This window comes from Neofelis nebulosa, chromosome 7 (assembly GCF_028018385.1).
Source record: "Neofelis nebulosa isolate mNeoNeb1 chromosome 7, mNeoNeb1.pri, whole genome shotgun sequence".
Classification (NCBI taxonomy): Eukaryota; Metazoa; Chordata; class Mammalia; order Carnivora; family Felidae; genus Neofelis; species Neofelis nebulosa.
In genome coordinates, this window is record NC_080788.1 from 48,149,276 (window position 1) to 48,171,614 (window position 22,339).

The following is a 22,339-nucleotide window of genomic DNA, read 5'->3' on the forward strand; positions in this document are numbered from 1 at the left end:
TCTATCTATATATGCTATCTATATAGCATATATCTATCTATATATACTATATATAGATATGGTTGCATGGTAGATTGAGAATATTTAAATATTAATCTTGGGTTTTTAAACAGAAAACTAATTTACTATAAAATCAATTTAACTTTGCAATGCACACAATATACATTCAACATAGCATAGCAAATAGCAAAAAGAAAAGTAAGAGTAACTTTGAAGTCCATCTCTAGAGGCAAACTTAATTTCACGATCATGAAATACGTAAACTTTGGATGTACTATTATGTTCTCTTCTCCTAGAATCTTATTTACTACTCAAGTACAACAAAATTGAAAGTCTAAAAGGAAAGTACACATAAGGTACAAAGGCACCATTTAATACATTTTAAGAAATAAGTTATCACACAGTAACTCAAGCCTTTGAAAGAAAATAATCCAATAAATAGTATTTTGTTCTCCACTATATAAAATCCATACTTCATAATCTAAACAGGAAACCTACCTTTCCTACTCACAATGGTATTTAAAGAATCAAAAACTTCTAAAGGTAGAAGAATATTTGGACAATCAGTTTAACTAGCCCCAAGGTTAAAATAAGGTGCCCAAGGATTACACAGGAGAGAGGATAGTAAATCCAAGTCTTGTGATACCCACAACAGTACTCTTTACACTACAACCCAGCTTTCTCATCACAGATTCCAAAAGGGAAACACTAAAACCATGTTTAATTGTCTCTTTAATAATTATTCATAATTCTCCATGACTATCCTATTTTTCCCAAGGTATTTAAAATAAATTAAACATAGGCTACAGCCAAATATAATAGCAAACCACATATTTTAACTCAACATTAAAAAAAAATTTGTTAATGTTTATGTATTTTTGAGAGACAGAGAGAGACACAGCATGAGCAAGGGAGGGGCAGAGAGGGAAACAGATTCCAAGGCAGGCTCCACACTCTGAGCTGTCAGCACAGAGCCTGACACAGGGCTCAAACCCATGGACCAAGAGATCATGACCTGAGCTGAAATCCGATGCTTAGCTGACTGAGCTACCCAGGCACCCCTAATTCAGCATTTTTTAATGCAAAATGACATAACCCATATGGAGATTATGGACTCCAATCACATACTGTTTCCTTCCACTTATGCCAATATGCTTCTAGGGTTAAATATCCATAAATTTTATGCTTGTCTATCTTCTAATGGTTAATTCTAAGAGAAGTAAATAGTTCATTATTTATTCAAACTATGACATTTTGGAAAAGGTAGCTCTTAACCTCAGCAATTTACTGCAGAGTCTGGAAACACAGAATTTAATTTTACTGCCAGCTCTTTGGTCTAATTTTTAATCTTTCAGTCTCATTATTTTAAAGTTTTGGGGGATTTTTTGTTTACTGCTAAAAAGAGGCTCTAATCTTATGACCTCACTATGTGTAGAATGTTAGCTTGGTCCTATTTTCTCTTAACTGCCAACCGAGAAATGTCATCTGTTATGTGTGTTTTGATATGCTTCCAGGAGACAGAGCTATAGAGTCCCAGATATAAACAGCTGATGACTACTGGAACAAGAACGGGAGAGGGAAGACTGGAAACTGATACTCTGAAAGTCAGTGCCATCTCTCAAAGGTAATACATGAAGAAAACAATACACAAAGAAAAATTTATGTATGGAGAATAGTTAGGCATTCTAAACTCTTCCAACTCTAGTAAAGAGTATTATAGGTAATCCAGGTGTAGAAATATTTCCTTCATTGTAAGAGATAAAATAAACTCCCCAAATACGACAATAAATGGAAAAAAATAAATCTACCATGAAGGTACTGTGTATTCTATGATACTCCCATGTAAATACGTAATCTTCATTTCTCTTAACAGAGTTCATATACAAAAAAACTTATTTATTCTGCCAAAGTACTTCATAGTTTTAATCAAGGGTGATGAACAAACTTACTCTAGATGAGTCATAAGAGGGGCTTGGTTGACCACTTGTTCCCCAAGATGTCGTACCTCCTCGTTCATCCATACCTAAGAAGAGAAGAAAGTGAAAGATTTAAATCCAGAAGGATAGTATGATGGATTTTTTAAAAATATAGTATAGCAGAGAATAAAATTCATCAAGTAGTATTTGCATTTGCATGGAACTAGCTGTATATCAATTCTTGTCTCAGAAACCTGAAGAGCATAAGTTACCTTGAGGGTCTTTGTCACTGCTCCGTACAGTGCCCAATATACAATGGAGAATTTCAGAACCAAAATGTGTCTCTGGAGACTTTAAAATAGGGCATAATCTAGATTTCCCATTTCTGTCCGTACCCACTGCTACTTCTAAGAGTAAATGAAACTCTATAGTTTAGTCCTGCCTACATGAAAGTATGGAGAATTTAGTTCTTATGGATAAGTCTTAAAAAAATCAAGCAAGTTGAATGGTTCAAGTTAATAAAACTGGTTTCTAACATAGCACTAATGAGATATTCTTAACTGAAGATATCAAACTAAATCAAACTATACCAAATCATATCATATCTATATTAGTTATATCGAAACTAATAAAAAATGTGACAACTCATGCTTATTTTGGAGAGAGACAGAGACAGTGCATGTGCATGTGTGTAGGGGAGGGGCAGAGAGGATCTGAGGTGGGCTCTGTGCTGACAGCAGTCAACCTTATGTGGTGCTCGAACTCTTGAGATCACGACCTGGGCCGAAAGTGGGACGTTTAATGGACTGAGCCACCCAGGTGCCCCTAAAATCTGATTCTAAATGAGTAGGTCTACACTTATGAAAATTGCAAAGGAAAACTCAAAGTGAAAAAAGATAAGTAACCATTAACAAAAAATCAGTTCATTGTGCTCCTTAATGTGCCTTCTGAAGCTCTGGTTCCATTATTTTACCTTCCAATCAATCCCTAGAAAAAGCTGAAAGAGCGGGAGACCTCTCAATCCAGATATCTCTCCCTTTTCTGTTCTGAGGACCAGTCTTTTTTATCCTTGACTCCTAACAGCTTATGCTTTCCCAACCCTTGCCAAGTTTTCTATGATGAAATAAACACAAATAGTTGCCTTTTTTACATTCTTGCATGAGAAAACTCCTGATGCTACAAAGACAACATTCTGCTAAGTTTAGAACTTTTTCTTACAATTTTTTTCAAAATCCTCTGTGATTTAGAGGAGAACGTGATCTGTAATAAGTTAAATACCACAAATTTTCCAGTAACCAGCCAGGATTCCCAAGCCACTTCACATGGACAGAATTGCCAGCTGAAGGGACAGAACTGCCAATTGTCCATAGGTGACAAAAGCAGGCAAGGAGGAGTGAGTTTCCGAAGCAGAGTATACTAATTACTAATTCAGCTGGTAGGACCCTAATTTATTCTTTTTATGAATCTGTACTTCCTGTATTAAGTGACTGATTTATAATTTTAAAAGTTTTTAAAAACACTATAGAGAAAAGATGGATACCTACTACAGAAAACACTCAAGGCATAATTTCAAGAGAACCAGATACCTTGAAAACACAGAGATCACGAATAAAAATACACAGTGTTTTGTTCATGTTTGGATAATTCTTCAACATTTTTTTTTTTTAATTTATTTTTGGGACAGAGAGAGACAGAGCATGAACGGGGGAGGGGCAGAGAGAGAGGGAGACACAGAATCGGAAACAGGCTCCAGGCTCCGAGCCATCGGCCCAGAGCCCGACGCGGGGCTCGAACTCACGGACCGCGAGATCGTGACCTGGCTGAAGTCGGACGCTTAACCGACTGCGCCACCCAGGCGCCCCCATGTTTGGATAATTCTTACTAAAACTCTAGATTTAAAAAAGATTCTACAAGTTGGGGTAATAGCATGTAAAAACACACTTCGTTACCATCTCTCCAGTATCACCAGTTATCTGTAGGCTATATTCCAAGCATTTTCTTTGTAATCAACACTGCAGAACAGAAGCCAGAATTCCTATGAGGCCCAATCCAAGACAAAGGCTATTATTAACACACAAAATAAAATACTACTTATGAAATTGCTAATAATTTTATGAAAAGTTTTTTTTAAATCATACTTTTCATTTGCAACTATGTCTTTTTAACATTTTTTTATACTATACAGCCAAAGTGAAATACAAAGTCAAATTGGCTATTGAAAGCAGAGTCTCAAATATTTGTACACCCATATTCTATTCCATTATTTACAATAGCCAGAAGGTGGAAGCAACTCAAGTATCCACTGACAGATGAATGGATAAACAAAATGTGACCTATAATACAATGGAATATTATTCAGCCTTAAAGATGGAGGGAACTCCTACATATGCTACAAATTGATGAACCTGAGGACCTATGTTAAGTGAAATAAACTAGTCACAAAAAGGACATATACTGTACAATTCCACTTACATCGGGTGTAAATTCATGGAGACAAAAAGTAGAATGGTGGGGTTGAGAAGAAGAGGGGAATCATACTTACAGTGATAGTTAAGAGCATAGAATAGAAACTTATTTTGATGACCCTATCTTAATGAAAATGATCAGACTATAGTTTATTCTTTTTATGACTCTGAATCATCTTACATCAAATGAGTAATAAATATGAGGCCTATGTGTTATTTACATATCTCTGTAAAAGAGAATGCAAAAAGGTGAACGCCTATTACAGAAAACATCTCAGACAAAATTTTTTAAAGATATAAAATTATGTGAAAACACATACTCAATTTGCATCAAGTGACACTACTTCCACAGCATAAAAGAAGAGTAAAGATTAATTAAATGAGATGGTAATTAAGTAAGCCAACAGCTAAACAGTATGACATACCAAGGACAGTGGACATGGCAGGGGGCTCAAAGGATGCTATAGAATAACAAGGATCTGGCTAGGTTTTAAACTCAGAGCTCTTTAGTTTTATTGTTAACATAACCAGACTCTGAGTAGAAGGTCGTGGCTGGCACTGACAAAGGCAAGAGTCATCTTTCAGCATCAATGACTCCTTTCTGCTGAAGACAATGGCTGTACAAACAGACATATGACAAGAATAATAAATTTTCCAAAGCCTCAGACATAAGACCAAGGTAAGCAGAGAAAAAGAAATTACACACAGAAAATAAACTTAATATAAAACTGTACAAACTGATCAAAATTTATACAAATTGATCAAAATCAAATTTATCAACAAGAAAATAAAGTATAGTTGCAATACAGTGATTGGGAGAAAAACGTTTCTATTAAGATATGTCTGAACCACCATTGCCATATATTTTCTTTCCTTCCCAATTCTAGTCTATGCATCCCAATTTAACAATTTTAGAGAAGCTAGTTCCTTGATTGATAGATTAAAATGGTGGATATAAGAGAAAGTTTAACAATCACTAAGTAGCAGAAACTCTTGGGAGTCTTGCTTAACTTTCTAATAAACTATTCTATTTCTATTCAACAAGATTAAAAGGGTTAATCAATATTTTAATATAGAGACTAAAGGACTCTTTTCTTTTTTAATCTTTATATAAAGATTCTCTTAAGTCCCTGCTTTTTTATATGGAACCAATTAAAGTCCAATATATATTTTGATTCCATAGGTCACATTTTAAAGGTATACATATTATTTTTTAATATCTTCCAGTAAAGAACATTATATTTTTTAAGCTTGTACCAAAAAATAATGGCTTGTAAATTCAGTGAAACAATTTGCTACTTTCTCATTTAATAGGAAAAGTAACTAAAAACAAATCATAAGTCACTACATACACAGGCAATTTTTTAAGAGGCTATTCTTCAAGGAGCAAGTAAACTTCTTGGTAAAGTTTAACATATGACATTACTCTTTTCTATGAAGAACTCAGATATTGGTCTACACCTGCTTCCTCTCTCCTGCTACCATCTTTAGTTTTTGACCAAAAGTGCTCTCTCAAGTTAACCATAAACTATGCTTACAACTTCATCTTATCTCTTCTTTCATTCTCCTAGCACAGAGTCTTATAGATTTCTCTAAGTTTTTAACCACCAGGGAAAAATTGAAAACAGATTGGGAGGGGGAATGATTTTTCTACACCCTCAACATCTATTCCACTCCCCATGCCCTCCACCATATGGGTCCCAAACAGTACAGAGTTTGTGTATATAAAGCATACTCATGGTTTGGTGAGGCTCAGCGAAGACCTCCCTGCCTGGAGGTAAAAGGGGTGAATGAGGAAAAAAGCTGCTGAGCAGTTCCATATTTTCCTACTTGCCACTATTACCAATAACCTGCTGCCTGAGACTAAGACTAGGGTAAAGTGACACACAGGTCTAGAATTGGGAAAATATTTCTAGTAGTAGGTAGAGAGTCTACTGAGGAGAGAAGGAATAAAAGGAAGAAGGGAGACAATACTAAGAATGGAGTGAAGATGAGTAAGGGTATCTCTGCAGTAAAGCTGGTAAGAAAAAAAAAAACCACTACAGCCACTTGCTTAGTATCTATCCTTATGAAAAAGGGCCATATATAAAGTTGGAAGGAAGAGCACAGGAGACTGTATCTTTCTCTCTCTCTCTCTCTCTCTCTCTCTCTCTCTCTCTCACACACACACACACACACACACACACACACACACACACTGCTCTAGGAGCAGTGAAATCAAGTTTTCTTATCTTAGCAAGTAAAATGTACTTTAAAAATATCAAATCCCAACCCTGTTATAAATAAGGGAAAGATAATATAGATTGCAGGATTGCCATCTGCTATAAGGTGATTCAATAAATGATTTGATGAAAGAAATCTGATTGGAGAGGACTATGTCAAATAACCAAAGCTATGAATGTATCTCAATAGTTTCACTCAATTTTATTTGTGGAGTAATCACACTTGTTTAGATAACACTCCAAGGTTGCCATCAATTGTAAAACAAAACACAAAACTCATCACCATTTCTACTGTATGATTTTAGATTCTCATGAAATAAATCTACCAATGTGTTTTTCTCGAAATTCATTGTGAAATAGGATCAATTAGAATATAATAGCACACCTTTGCTGTTATGCTAAACATCAACAAAAACAAAATGGAAAAGCTATGATAATATTAAAATTGTAAGTGTATTTAAGAGAATTTAAGACACAGTGCCTCATATGAAGTATGTAACAATGATTATAGAGGTTTGTTAAAGTTATGAAATATTAGGGTTCTGTACCTAGAGCAGTCAAAAGAAACAATTTAATTCTTTTTAAAAGTAGGTAAGAAAATAAAAACAGTAAGAAGAGCAAAAGGAATCACAGGTCACCTTTTAAAGTTCAATCACAATTTCCATTTGGTATTATTAAGAACAAAGATTTACAAGTAGGGATATTCTAGTGCCAAAATACACTACAGTAAGGTAGTAAATACATGACTAATTCCAAGAAAATGAATGATTTTGAAAATAACGTTCAAACACAGTTATTTTGCTATGTTATTAACCACATCATTCTAAATAAATACCCTGTAAAGATACAATTCAGCAGGACATTCCAGTAATTTAAACAGAGTAGAGGATCCAAAGAAAATGGCAAGTCTACCTATTTACAAACAATAGATACAGCCTGATGGCCAGAGATTGAAACAAAATTCCAGAGGGCAAGCAGGTATGTTGTACTACCTTGGGAGCTATCTGGTGACCTGGTATTTTGTTTCTCTTGCTATCTGAAAGTAGAACTTTCTTATAAAATGTCCTACAAAAAGACTTTTGTAAGTTGAAATGGCAAAAAGTAAACAAGCAATTACCATTTGTAAAAGCAAATATCCTCTTCCAATTTCTTTCAATTACCAAAAACAGGTACAAACAGGTACCAAAAACAGGTCTTTGGTAAAAGCAAAGTGGCATAAAGTGAACTTTTGGAGAGTGGGGGAAACCTGTACTCCTCTTCTCCAATACAAATACCAAAGCCCTAGATCTAAACAGCATTGTCAGTTGTTTTCCTCCATAGAGCCACTTAGGCAGTCAACTCTTAAAAACAGCCTTGATTGTCTCTCTCAGACTCTGGAGGACTCTCAGCAAAAGGTCTCTCATTAGTACAATCCCATTAGACTGACATTACACATTTCCAAAGTCTGTAACTCACTATATTTAACATGATCATTTCAGTTCAAGCCATCAACCATCTCTGACATATATTACCGTAAGAGTCTCCTAAAGGGTCCCTATTCTTCTTTTCCTTCTACAGTCTATTCTTTACACAGCAACTAGAATGACCCATTAGAAACAAATCATGTCACTCCTATGCTCAAAATCTACCATAGTCTTCCTTCTCTTGGATCAATCTGTTTCAACAACATGGCCCCTGCTTTTGCTTGGTGTGTTTGAGCAAAAGCAAGGGGCCATACTGGGATCTTTCCATTTGCCCTTTCCTCTTCATAAAATGCTCCCACCCAGATATCTGAATGATCTCTTAATTTCCTTCAGGTCTCTGTTCAAATGTCATCTTATAGGCGGAGGTTTACTGTCTTTTTCCAACAGATTGAAAAATCCATCAAAATAAGGATGTAGTTTGTTTTGTTCAGCTTTAACCATTTGGTAACTAGAACATGCCTGACACAAGTAGGTATTAATAAATATTTATGGAAGAATGAATGTATAGAGTGGAAATAATAAAATCAGTTTAATAAAAGTGAGGCTATACCAGGTTCCCTATTTGTTAGCTTATCATTCCTTTTAGACAGTAATCAAAACCAGTCTTCTAAATAACTATACTTTTTTTAAAACTCTGTGAGAAGTAGTTAGATTGCAAATGACTCTATAAACCAGATGACTACTCCCAAAGAGCAAAAATTACTAACAACTTTTAAAGAAATTAAATCCTCACTAGGCTTGGTAGCTAAACAAACTACAGACCTTAAATATCACAACTGTGAAATGACCTCATCACATGTCCTAAGAAAAATCACTTTGTATTCATTACAGTACAGCCTATAACACATTGCTATAAAAGGAATTTTAAATAAAACATGTTCCAAAAAGATTCATATATTCAGCATGATGTTGGGATATTTACAAATGTAGTTAGAAATGTAATGATTCTCTTTAACTTGGTAACATTCTTCTTTCCTATTTCCTTAATTAGTCACTCTTCATATTAATTTCTACCTCATCAATTTTCCAACTATCACATTTGTTCTTTTTACATACACAATACCCTGGGGTTCAGGTACTGTGTATTGCTTGTTCTTCTATTATGTTCCCATTTCAATCCACAGTTAACACTGCCAGCACACTTAACTTGCCATAAACACAAGTTGGGTCATATCCATTCACTACACAAATGTGATCCTCTCTCTGCTGCTTCAGGTTTAACATTCACACACCTGAGGGTGGCATTCTTCAAGGTGGCCTCAATCTGCCTTTTCAGCTTCAGTACTTACTATATCCCTTCAAAAACTCAAGGTCCCCCAACTTCATCAGGACATTAATCACTCCCCAAACATGTCAAATTCATCTTCTACCCCTATTGTTCCCTAGCCCTAGAATATCCACCTTCATCTAACCCTTAACCTATTAAATTTCTAATTCTGATTCATCCTAAGATCAAATGTCCCCTCCTGAGAAGTGTTCTCCAGCAACTAAGCCTAAATTAATCACACTTCTTTAGAAGTTAATTTGTACTTATTCTGTCTTAAACACTGATGGTTGTTTTCATTTACATTCTACCAATAAAACTTTATAATAAGGAGCATCTCTTGTTCATCTCTATGTTTTTCTGGTACCTAGCAGAAGCGTGGTATTCTGCATTCAAATGTTTACTGAATGATTCAGAACATATAAAATTAGGGCATTCATATAACTGTCTGTCATAATAATTCAATAACTAAGGATGGGTTAAAAACAAGACGCCCAAAATAGAAAAATTATGCCTAGCAACTCAAAAAATAATAATTACTTTTTAAACAAAGTATTATTTTTAAAAGCAGATGACAAAATGTGTTGCAGAAACCTCAAAAGTGACCTAGTAAGCTCAGCTTCCAGTACAATGCAGTAAGCTCTGATAGACAGGCTTCTATAAATTCTGGGGGAAAATACAAATATAAAACAACTACTTACAAGCTCTAGAAAGTGAACAAAATCAGGCTGATTTTGGATGAGAACATAAACTTGGAAGAAAAGACCAGAATGAATAACTATCTTTCTTTAACAGATTTTCAGGATCAGAACAAGTGAATTTCCCATTCTTAAAGCTTTATCCTACACATAAGCAGTAGCCACAGCACGCAAGAACTAAAGTTCCAATAAAAAACATCTTTTAGGGGCACCTAGGTGGCCCAGTCAGATGAGCATCCTACTCTTGATTTCGGCTCAGGTCACAGTCTCACAGTTGTGAGATCAAGCCTGTTTTGGGCTCTGTCCTGGGCACGTAGCCTGCTTGGGATCCTCTCTCTCTCCACTGTCTCTGCCCTTCCTCCCTCACTCTCTCTTCACCTAGCTCTCAAATAAACATTAAAAAAAATCTTTCTAGCTAGAAGAATGGTACAGAGCCTGGAAAGCAACAGTCATCACAAAGTAATGACAGAATTCTAAAGAGGAGAGATGCAAAAAAGAAGAGTCCCAAATTTTTGGTATATTTCTACCCAAGTCTTGGCTGAGTCCTGCAGCACATTCACAGGGCAGGCCCAAGGCAGTCTGCAGCTGAGACTAAAACAATCAAATCAAGACTTGAGCAGATGCCAAACTCAGGCAACAGAGAGTTTTCACTTTAAGTCTAATCCAATTAATGGCTCACTTAAACAAAGAAATCAAAACTCTTTGGAGGAACATGAAAGAAAACAAAATTTCCACAAATACATTCTTAATACCCATAATAGAATCCCAAATTCCTTGATAATGAAATGTGATCCAATCTCAAAGGAAAAGATAATCAAAAGAACAACCTCAAGATGGCCTAGAGAATGAGATTTTCAAATAAGGATATTAAAGCAGATATTGTAAGTGTGCTTAATGAGATAAAGGACCTATGTTCATAATGAAGGAAAAAATGGAAAATTTCACAGGGAAAAGAAAACAAAAAAAAAAGCACACATAAACCTTAGAAATAAAAATTAAAATATCAAAAATCTTAAAAAAAACAAATTTCCTGATAAATGAATAGATAGATAGATAGGTAGATAGACAGACAGACACTGTTTTGAAAGTTCTTTAGGTATCAGCTCTCAGGATTGGGGCTCAAAAATTGCTTGTTCATGTTTATTGTTGTTATAACTTTTGAAGATACCTCTTCTTTCAAATGTGAACATTTTGGGAGACAGCCAAAGCATAAGAGACTCTTAAAAACTGAGAACAAACTGAGGGTTGATGGGGGGTGGGAGGGAGAGGAGTGTAGGTGATGGGTATTGAAGAGGGCATCTTTTGGGCTGAGCATTGGGTGTTGTATGGAAACCAATTTGACAATAAATTTCATATATTAAAAAAAATAATTAAGGGGGCGCCTGGGTGGCTCAGTCGGTTAAGCGGCCGACTTCGGCTCAGGTCATGATCTCACAGTCCGTGAGTTCGAGCCCCACGTCGGGCTCTGTGCTGACAGCTCAGAGACTGGAGCCTGTTTCAGATTCTGTCTCCCTCTCTGACCCTCCCCCCTTCATGCTCTGTCTCTCTCTGTCTCAAAAATAAATAAATGTTAAAAAAATATAATTAAGAAAATAAATAAATAAATAAATAACCCACACACAAAAAAAACCAAAAAACAAAAAACAAATTTCCTGGATGGGCTTAAGGGAAGAACAGTGATGACAGATGAAAGAGAGTAAATTTGATGACCACTCAATAGAAATAATTCAATTTGATAAAAAGAGAAAAACTACTAAAATAAAAATAAACAGGACCTTAGAGACCTAAGGGAAGACATTAAAAAGTCTAACAGAGGCATAATGATATAACAAAGAGAACAGAGTAGGAAAAACATATTAAAAATAGTAAAAAAATATTTAAAAATATAAAAGCAATAATGGTAAAAAATTCCACAAACGTGGTAAGAGACATAAACTTACCAATTATAGACACTCAGTGAACCTAAATAGGATAAATATGAAAAAAAAAATATGTAGGCACCTAACAGTCAAACCTCTGACAACTAAAAATAAATACAGAGAAAAAGTTGAAAGTGGTAAGAAAAAGAGACACATTACATAACAGAGAAGCAGCAAATACTTAAGTAGAAGCTGCAGCAAGTTATCCAGAATATCTAACTAAGATTAAGGAAAGTGGCTACACTAAACAACAGATTTTCAATGTAGATGAAACACCCTTCTGTTGGAGAAAGATGACATCTAGGATTTTCATAGCTGGAGAGGAGAAGTCAATGCCTAGCTTCAAAGCTTCTCAAAGCTTCAAAGGAGAGGCTGACTCTTCTGTTAGGGGCTAATGCAACTGGTGACTTTTAGCTGAAGCCAATGCTCATTTGCCATTATTAAAATCCTAGGACCCTTAAGAATCATGCTAAAAATACTCTGCTGGTGCTTTACAAATGAAACAACAAAGCCTGGATGATAGCACATCTGTTTACTACATGGTTTACTGAATATTTTGAACCCACTGTTCAGACCTACTGCTCAGGAAACAAACAAGAAAAAAAGATTCCTTTTAAAACATTACCACTCATTGACAGTGCACCTCATCCAAGAGCTCTGATGGAGATGTACAATGAGATTAATGGTGTTTTCATGTCTGCTTGCCACCGCTTCTGTTCTGCAGCCATGGATCAAGGAGTAATTTCAACTTCCAAGTCTTAGTATTGAGAAAATACATTTCATAAGGCTAGAGCTGTCATAGGTAGAAACTCCTCTGATGGATCTGTGCAAAGTCAGTTAAAAAACTTCTGGGAAGGATTCACCATTTAGATGTCATTGAGAACATTCACAATTCATGTGAAGAGGTCAAAATATCAACATGAACAGGAGTTTGGAAGAAGTTAATTCTAACCCTTGTGAATGACTTTGAGGGGTTCAAGACTTCAATGGAGGAGGTAACTGCAGATGTAGAAATAGTAAGAGAAACAGAATTAGAAGAGGAGCCTGAAGATGGGACTGAAATGCTGTTATTTCATGATAAAACTTTAACGGATGAGGAGCTGCTTCCTATGCATTAGCAAAGAAAGTGATTTCTTGAGATGGAATCTACTCCTGGTGAAGATGCTGTGCAGATTGTTGACATGACAACAAAGGATTTAGAATATTACAAAAAATGTAGTTGACAAAGTAGTAGCAGAGTTTGAAAAGACTGACTCCAACGTTTAAAGTTCTGCTTTGGTTACAATGCTATCAAACAGCATCAGATGCCACAAAGAAATTGTGAAAGGAAAAGGCAATTGATGCAGCAAACTTCACTGTCATTTTATTTGAAGAAATTGCCCCAACCTTCGGCAATCACCATGCTGTTTGGTCTGCAGCATCAAGACCGAAGCAAGAACCTCTACCAGTGAAAAGATTACAACTTGCTGAAAGCTCTGATGACGGTTAGCATTTTTTAGCAATAAAGCATTTTTAAATTAAGATGTATACATTGGGTTTTTTTTAGACATAATGCTACTGCACACTTAACAGACTATAGTATAAATGTAACTTTTATTTGTACTGGAAAAGCAAAAAATTTATTTGACTCACTTTACTGCAATATTCACTTTATACCCACAGTATCTCTGAGGTATGCCTGCATAACATCTCTCATAGGACTTAGAATGTATTCAGAAGTAATAGATATGAGAGGTACCTGGTGGCTCAGTCAGTTAAGTGACCAACTCTTGGTTTCAGCTCAGGTCATGATCTCACAGTTTGTAGGATCAAGCCCTGTGAGACGCTCCATGCTGACAGTGCATGAATCCCACTTGCTTGGGATTCTCTTTCTCCACCCCCTGCTCATGCTTGCTCTCTATCTCAAAAATAAATTAACTTAAAAAATAAAAGAGAATACACATGAAAAATACAGCATAAAGGAAGGCAGGGGTAGGGTTAAACAGACTTGTGAGGTCACAAGATTTCTGCATCTTATGTGAACTGGTACCAATATTAACTCTAAATAGACTGTGAGAAGTTAATGATATATATTAACATCCTTAGAGAAGCTACCAAAAAGGCCCAAGGAGATACATCACTAAAAAGCTAACTAATAAATTAAAAGGGAGTCCTGAGAAATAGTCATATCCAAAAGAAAGAACAAAAGTACAGTCCAAAAAAAAAAAAACAGAGAAAAACAGAAAAAAACTAAATTAGTAGCACTAAATCCAACCATACAATGAAACTTTCCATTTTTGTCTAGGGAGGAAGACAGAGAAGCAATCAAATAGATACTACTCCTTTCAATGAGAACACACCTCACTGCTCTGTGCACTCATCAAGTTCACGGTACCACTCTTTGTGAATGAGACAATTATATTTGGGTTTGGTGGTGGGGAAAGGAAGATGAAAGCATTACAATTGTACATTAAACAAAAAACATACAGTAGCATACCAATGTAAAAACTGCATACATAGGTTTTTAGTTTGTTTGTTTGTTTTTATAGTACCCATTAGGATCATAAGCCAGTACCAATAAAACAGCTTCTGCATAACTATCAAGTACATTTTAGTGGATTTTTGCTGATTACCTAACACAATTTGCTATTTAAAAACAGCTGTGTGAGCAATTACTATTCTTAACTTAATTCCACAAACAATTCTATTCATTTCCTGTAATGAGGCCTGTGTACTCCCTGCGTTCAAGTCTTAGACCATTAATTCCTGCAATGGAAACACACTCTGCCTCTCAGAAAAACTCCATAAAAATTTTTCCTTCATGTTTTCCCTATTATTTAAAAATATCTTACTCAGATGCTCTTTAAATTACCACTCATTTCTTTCTAGACTCACAAAACAAAAATTTACAATGACCACCTTCACTCCTTACAATTCATTCACTGACTCACTAATGAATCTCTTGCTAGTATCTAGTCTCTTCCTAGACCCAGCTCCAAATCTGAATGTTAGGCATTGAGAAGGCTCTCAGTAAATATTTGTTTTTAAGATAAAACTGAACTTTTTCAGATCATCAAAGGTTATCCTGAAATGAAATAACAAAGGCCCCCTGCTGGTCTTCATTTCTCAGCTCTCTGTATCAAAGGTCGGCAAACCTCTACTGTGAATGACCACAGAGTAAATATTTGAGGCTTTGTGAACCATACACTCTCCTTACCAACTATTCAAACCTACTATGTAGCACAAAAGCAGCCATATATAAAATGTAAACAAATAAAAAGTGGTTGTATTCCAATAAAGCTTTATTTACAAAAATAGGTGACAGACCGTGGACCATATTTTGCCTACCTCTGCTCTATGGCATCCAGTCCTGTTAACCACGTTGCCTCTCGAGGCAACATTAACTTTTGGGCCTCTATTTCTGCATATTATCACTTCCTCTTTTATATGAAAATTAAAAGTATCTGCTCTTCATCCCATGTTCTTCTCATTTTATGCTCGACCCCTGGACAACTCATGCAATTTTGTGATTTTAACGGTCTCCATCAAATGATATTTCCACATTCCAAACATTAAACTCTGTTCTGTATTTTGGGTCTAAAATCATCAAATTCTTGCTGGAAGCTTTCATTTGGTTTTCCTGCCATTACCTAAAAGCCATCACATATCTAATACCAAACTCTTTGTATGCCCTTCATCTCTTCCTCATATGCTTCTGGGTCCTAATTATTAGTATTTCTAATACTGCAGGTACAACTATAATAATTTTGGTCAATTAGACTTGTAAAATGGTATCATCTTTGATTCTCCCTTCTCTTCTCCCTCCACTCTCCCTATGCTGAGTGTTCTTTATGAATGTCTCCTGAGGCAGCCTTTTTGTTCCATATTATTCTGGGCTTTCATGATATCCTACTTAGATTTTTTTTGATAGAGTCTCTCTGAATCTTCCTAAAACACTATTTTATAACGTTTCACTAGCTTATTATACACTGCCCATATAACCTTCCTAAAACAATCTTTTAAAACACATTACCCCCAGATTTAAAAACTAAACAGTTCCAGTGCCCTACTGCCAAGAGAATAAATCCCAAATTCTTCAACCTGAAAGGGAGTATTTACTCATCAGTTCTACAAATGTTTACTGTCAATTGTGCAGGGTTTTGTCCCTCCTATGCTCAAAGCCTTTGAAAAGCCAGTTATAACTGCCCCTTCCCTCCAACCCTAGGAGTCAAAACACTAATTTCTTACTATGACATACACACTCATGGTCTAGGGAGGATTCTAGGCACTGGTGATACAGAGACGCACAAGACACAGAAACCCTGCCTTCAAAGACTTGTCATTCAGTGTCTTACCTTTCAAACTCTCAACTGTAACCATGAGGCAGATTCACTGTACACTGAATCATTCATGACCATTTCACTGCTCTTATTACTCCTCTTGGCACTTCTACCTCCTGTACATTTAATTAAGTCTTATTGGTTTAATGCTCACTTTAAATTCCACCTCTCCTATACAGCTTGCCCAGCCTCACTAATTCTTACTCAGTCCCGTTCAATACTAGTATAGAACTTAAAAATCTATGTCACACAGCACACAAGTTCTTAACTGTTCTTAAGTGAATACCACTCAACAAGGGGTCTCAAATTAATCTGAGTGAAGACCATATTCAGCTCTTATTCTAGATCATCTAAAGTCCTGAATACATAGAACAAAGTCACTTAAAAAAAAAGCTCTTACGTAAAAATAACACTGCTAATTACTGTAAGGGCAGGTTTATTAATAGCAGGTATAGCTTTTTACTTATCTACTTGTACTAATTCCCTCCACTCTCACGGGTGAACAGCATGTTTGCAAGGGAGCCTTCATAAAGGACATGACTAATGACCAAAACACAAAAGTAACCACATTAAGAAGACACTCAGCTGAGACCTCTGACATTAGCACAGTACTCTAATGGAATGAACTAAAACTTTCCTGTATAGTGAAATAGTGTAGCACCACGTAAGCAAAACTTAGTGCCATGTACAGATTTCTAAATCTTGAACTCTCATGATTAGGGTCTAATTCATAAAAAATTAATTGAACTTAAGTCATTTAAGGGGCGCCTGGGTGGCTCAGTTGGTTAAGCATCTGACTTCAGCTGATTTCGCGGTTCATGAGTTCGAGCCTCCTGACAGGCTCTGTACTGATGGCTGAGAGCCTGGAGCCTGCTTCAGATTCTGTGTTTCCCTCTCTCTCTGCATCTACCCACTCATGCTCTCTCAAAAATGAATTAATGTTAAAAAAAATTTGTTTTGAATATCTATGGCTCACTTGGTTGAGCATCTGACTCTTGGTTTCAGCTTGGGTCATGATCCTAGGGTCGCAGGATTGAGCCCTACTTTGGCCTCTGCACTGAGAGTGGAGCCTGCTTAATTTAAGATTCTCTCTCTCTCTCTGCCCTTCTCCCTTGTGTGTGCTCTCACTCTCTAAAATTAAAAATTAAAAAAAGAGATGTGCAACTTATAAAGATGAATAATTAGATCAAAAATTTACCACAGCATCCACCTTTAGAGCTGTTAAAACTAGATGGGGGTGGGAGATGGGAAACTAGCTAGGAAAGTTGGCCACTGCCTATGTAAATAAATCATACCATTCTTGAAACCTCTACCTTAGAGTACTTTTAATTTAAAAATATAGGAGTGTTTATCAAAATCATTTATCAGCAATTAAAACTATACACTAAAAGTGACTTTTATTAAACAACAGAATATAATCTTGACATAAAAATAAAATCTGTACACCAATCTTACATATTGTCTGTGGGCATGTAAAATGTTACAGTTTAGAAAACTGGCAGTTTCTTTTTAAAAGATAAAAACATATAAACCCTGTGATACAACAATCTATCCTCAGGTACTTGCCCAAAATAAAGTGAGAAAAAGCAGTCACAAAGAAACCTTTACAGTAATATTAAGGGCAGTATTCATAATAGCTAAAACTGGAAACAATCCAGATGACCATCAATTTAAAACAAGAATAAAAGATGTGTAGTTTGCTCATTCAAACCAATACTGTTCAGGAACACAAAGAAATGGACTAGTGGTACATACAACAACATGCATAAATCTCAGTAACTTTATGCTTAGTAAAAGAAATCAAATACAAAAGATTCCATTCATATGTTGATCTAAAACGGAACAAACAATATCACAGTGATAAAATAAAGACAGTGGTTGGTTGCTTCTCAAGTAGTTGACTAAGAAGTAGTACAAGGGGGGAAAAAAGAAGTAGTACAAGGGATATGTACGGGGTGAAAAATAAACTTTTAAAGAACAAAATGTTTTAGTGACCATTTTCCTAAGGTATTCAATTGAAAATAACAATTATAAACTACGGACAAAAATTTTTAAAGCAACTATTTAAACTTTTTTACATTTATTTGAGAGAGCACAAACAGGGAAGGGGCAGAGAGAGAATCCCGAGCAGGCCCCGCACTGCCAGGGCAAAACCTGATGCAGGGCTGGAACTCATGAACTATGAGATCATGTCCTATACCTAAGCCTAAGAGTTGGACGCTTTACCTACGGAGCCTCCCAGGTACCCCTAAAAACAACTATTTGAAGGCAAGAAGAGTGAGCAAAAGTAGACAGAAATTAGAGAGGATCTGATTAGTGGGGAAAAACAACAACAACAACAAACACATTCACTGAATAAGATCCAAATCTATGTGGCTGGTCCAATGAAGACACTCCAGTCAGCATGGCATGTGGTGTGATTGAATAGTAAGCAGAAAGCTACTATCTTCTTAGCTTAGGAAGCCAGAAAACAGAATTCGGGAATGTCAGTGTGGCTAGAAAGTAAGGAGGGGAAACACAGAAAGGATAAAGCTGCTGTTGGGCAAGTTCCAAAAATTTATATTTAAACTCTCCTCAAATCCTTGGCTGAACTCTAAATGAAATAAACATAGGGGACAATACAAAAAACCCGACTGAAAGCAACATCTAGAAGGCTAAAATAACTGAGCATAGATTTCAGCTGCTGGTACCACAGAGGAAACTAATTAGGGATGCTTGGTAAATAATTTGGGCTTTCTACAAACCTGCTTTAACAAAGCATAAAACCAAGCCTCAAGATAATTGACCAATAATGTAACTACTTACCAGAGCAAAAACAAACCTCTGCAGAAGAGAAACTAAAACCTCTATGATACATCTTGTACATTTTCTAATATAAAATAAAAAACTTAACAGAGGCAGAGAGAAATAAAAATATGACCTATAGCCTAGAAAGAACACTACATACACACATACCTCAAGATGACACAGATGCTAGAATAAGCAGCAAAGGATTTTAAAGCAGCTATTACGTATTCAAAGACTTTAAGAAAAAGATGGTCAAAATGAATAATCAGATGGACACTCAGCAGAAAAAATGGAAGTGTTATTTGAAAATGGAAATTCTAAAATTTTAAAATATATTATCTGAATAAAAAAATTCACTGAATAAGCTAAACAATGGACTGGAGCCAGAAGAAGAAATTGTAAATGAAAATGAACAGAAATCAATAAAGAATTATTCAATATGAAGTAGAAAAAAAGAAAATAGAGCCTTAGCTACCTGTTAAACAATGTTAAATGGCCTAAAATGAATGTAATTAGAATATGAGAAGTAAATAAGTGAGAAAATGGCGTAGAATATACATCTGGGGGAAAAATTGCAAAATTTCCCCAAATCAGTGAAAAATATCACTGACTGCATGCAGATCCAATAACCTTAGCAATCTCTAAGGAGGAAAAATACAAAGCAAATGTCACCAATACACACAATCATAAAAATGCTGAATACAAACACAAAGAAAGAAATCTTGAATTCAACCAGAGGGAAGAAAGAGAAATTACATAAGGGGAAAATCATATAAATAAAAGCTTGCCATTCATCAGAAACAATGGAGGCCAGAGCCAATAAAATGACATTATTAGAATTCTAAGAAGAAAAGAAGTCATCTGAGAATAATTGCACAGAGATCTGAAATAAAAGAAATACTAACTAAAGTTTCATGCTGAAGAAAAATGATATCAGATAAAACTTGGATCCACAAGAAAGGACAGAAATGGCAATTACATAAGGATAAACGGCTATTTTTCCTCAATTCTCTCTGTAGTGCATATGATTGTTAAAGTAGAAACTATTAAGTTGTTTTGAAAGCTTTAAACATTTTTATAACAAAGAATAAAAAAGGGTAAATGAACTAATTCTTTTCAAGATTCTCAATTTTACATTGATATAAATATAAAGTACATGTAAACTGTGATGAGTGTATACTTTAATCCCTAGAGCAACCCTTGAAACAATTCGAAGCAATACAGCAAAAAAGTCATTCAAGAAATTAAAATGGAACACAAAACATAGCTGATTAATCAAAAAGAAGTCAGAAGGGAAAGAAGAACCAAGGCACAAAAAAATTAAATAACAACATGATAAAACAAAATATAACATATGAATAAGTTCCAAGTGCTGGAGAGATCACAGAGCAACTAGAACCCTCACACATTATTGCTGGGAGTATAAAATAGTGAAATTACTTTGAAAAACTCTTTAGCAATTTTTTATAAAGTTAAACATTTCTATATTATAACTGAGAGATTCTACTCTTCATACTTACCCAGGAGAAATAAAAATGTTTATGTTCACAAACTAAATTACACAAGACTGTTCATAGCAGCCTCATTCATAATAGCCAAACACTTAAAACCGTCCTAATGTTTGCAGACACCTAAACGGATAAATATATGACAGTTTATTAATGCAATAGAACACTGCTATTCAGCAGTAAGAACGAACTACTATACCCAACGTGGATGAATCTTTTAAGCAAAAGAGCCAGACACAAAAGAGAACATACTATTATGATTCCATTTACATAATGTTCTACAACTGGCAATACTAACCTAAGGTGATCAGACAAGAATGATGGTTGTTTAGGTAGATAAGGGGTTGTTTGGAAGGGGCCAAAAACTTAACCACTTAACATGAGGTGTTGCACATAAAGTTTCCCAGGTAACAGACTCTTAGATGGATATTTGTGTTCATGAAGTTCACTGGGAAGTGCTCTCATGTTCAACATCTACGATGAGTTGAAGGAAGCATAAGTGAGTACAGGAAGAAATTGAATTGTGATACAACATCAAAAAATGTCTTAGCTCAACACATGGGGAGTTCTTTAACTTGAACAGGCCCTAGGAACTATTCCAACTGCAGCAAGTGGACCAAGATCTTTATACCTCTCCTCCTACCCTACCATTGCACTGAGCAGCCATTGGATATACACTACCCCCAAAGACTGGTATGACAAGGTCAAGATGGCCCCCTTCAGGAGAAGGCAACTCTTAAAAAAGGGACTCTGGTGAGAGTTGTCCAGCAACATTCCAGCAACTTGAAAAATAAATGTTCAATCCTGGAAGCACTCCACTGCATTCAAAACATGGCATGAGAGAAATGTTTTATATCTTGATTGAAGTATTGATTATATAGGTGTGTATACATTTATCAAGTTCACTGAAATGTATATTTAAGATCCATTTATTTCACTGTATGTAAATTCTATCCCCCCTCCTCCCACTATGTGCTTTAAAAAATGTTATACTCCTATTCTGAACCCCCTCTCTCCCCAAAACACCCAGACTTAAATACTAACAAAGTACAACTTGGAATGAAGAGAGACAGAAGATTTAATTTTAAAAACAAGGAATAGTATGAGTCAAGCTACAGCATTTGAAACAGTAGTGGGTACCCGTAGCGATTGCCCCCCGCCCCCGGCCGCCCCCATACTAGAGGCCAGGAAAGAAAAAGATGTTATTTGAAGTTCAAATAGAAGTCCACACTCATGTGGCAAGGATGATATACTGATGTGCTATAAAGTAGCAGTTAAGTCTTTGTTGAAGCAATGGAAGGCAAACATCTGGACACTTTTTTAGTTAAAAAAAAAAGTACAAACCCAAGCCCTATCTTTCCATTACCTTTCAAATATTATTGATTCCCACAATGAATATCTCTTTTTCCCCAATTTTGGGACTGGCAATATGAAATAAAATAATTGATCATTACCAATGTAAACATTATCATGCTATCATATATTTAAAATTACGCTCCGAAGAACTATACAAAGAGCCTAAAAGAACATTGTTCGGATGGTTAATTCTTTCAGAGGTTTCTGAAGAATTAATGCATGAAGGCTATTTACATGTGAAAGTGAAATATTATTTTAAATCAATATCAGATTAAAAGTGAATTTTATCGCCTTATGAGTACATATGATTCTGTGCACGTTTAACTATAAATTTGTAGGTTTCCAGAGGATAAAGGATACACAAATAAGTAAAATAAATAGTAGCAAATTACGTTCACTAACAATGTTAAGTTAGTACAAAC

At 35.4% G+C, this 22,339-nt stretch overlaps 1 protein-coding gene and 1 long non-coding RNA gene across 13 annotated transcripts in view; one reads left to right on the plus strand and one right to left on the minus strand.

Moving 5' to 3' along the window:
* TCF12 (transcription factor 12) overlaps nt 1-22,339 on the minus strand; it is a 379,898-nt gene that overhangs the window by 218,321 nt on the left and 139,238 nt on the right. For all 12 annotated transcript variants that reach the window (XM_058737610.1, XM_058737609.1, XM_058737612.1 and 9 more), the window contains one exon: nt 1,950-2,023. In XM_058737610.1, coding sequence (XP_058593593.1) covers nt 1,950-2,023 — 74 coding nt within the window. The remainder of the gene's footprint in view (nt 1-1,949; nt 2,024-22,339) is intronic.
* Nucleotides 1,391-22,339, plus strand: part of LOC131516510 (uncharacterized) — a 32,629-nt gene continuing 11,680 nt past the window's right edge. The window contains exon 1 of the long non-coding RNA XR_009264120.1: nt 1,391-1,624. This is a non-coding gene — a long non-coding RNA (uncharacterized LOC131516510). The remainder of the gene's footprint in view (nt 1,625-22,339) is intronic.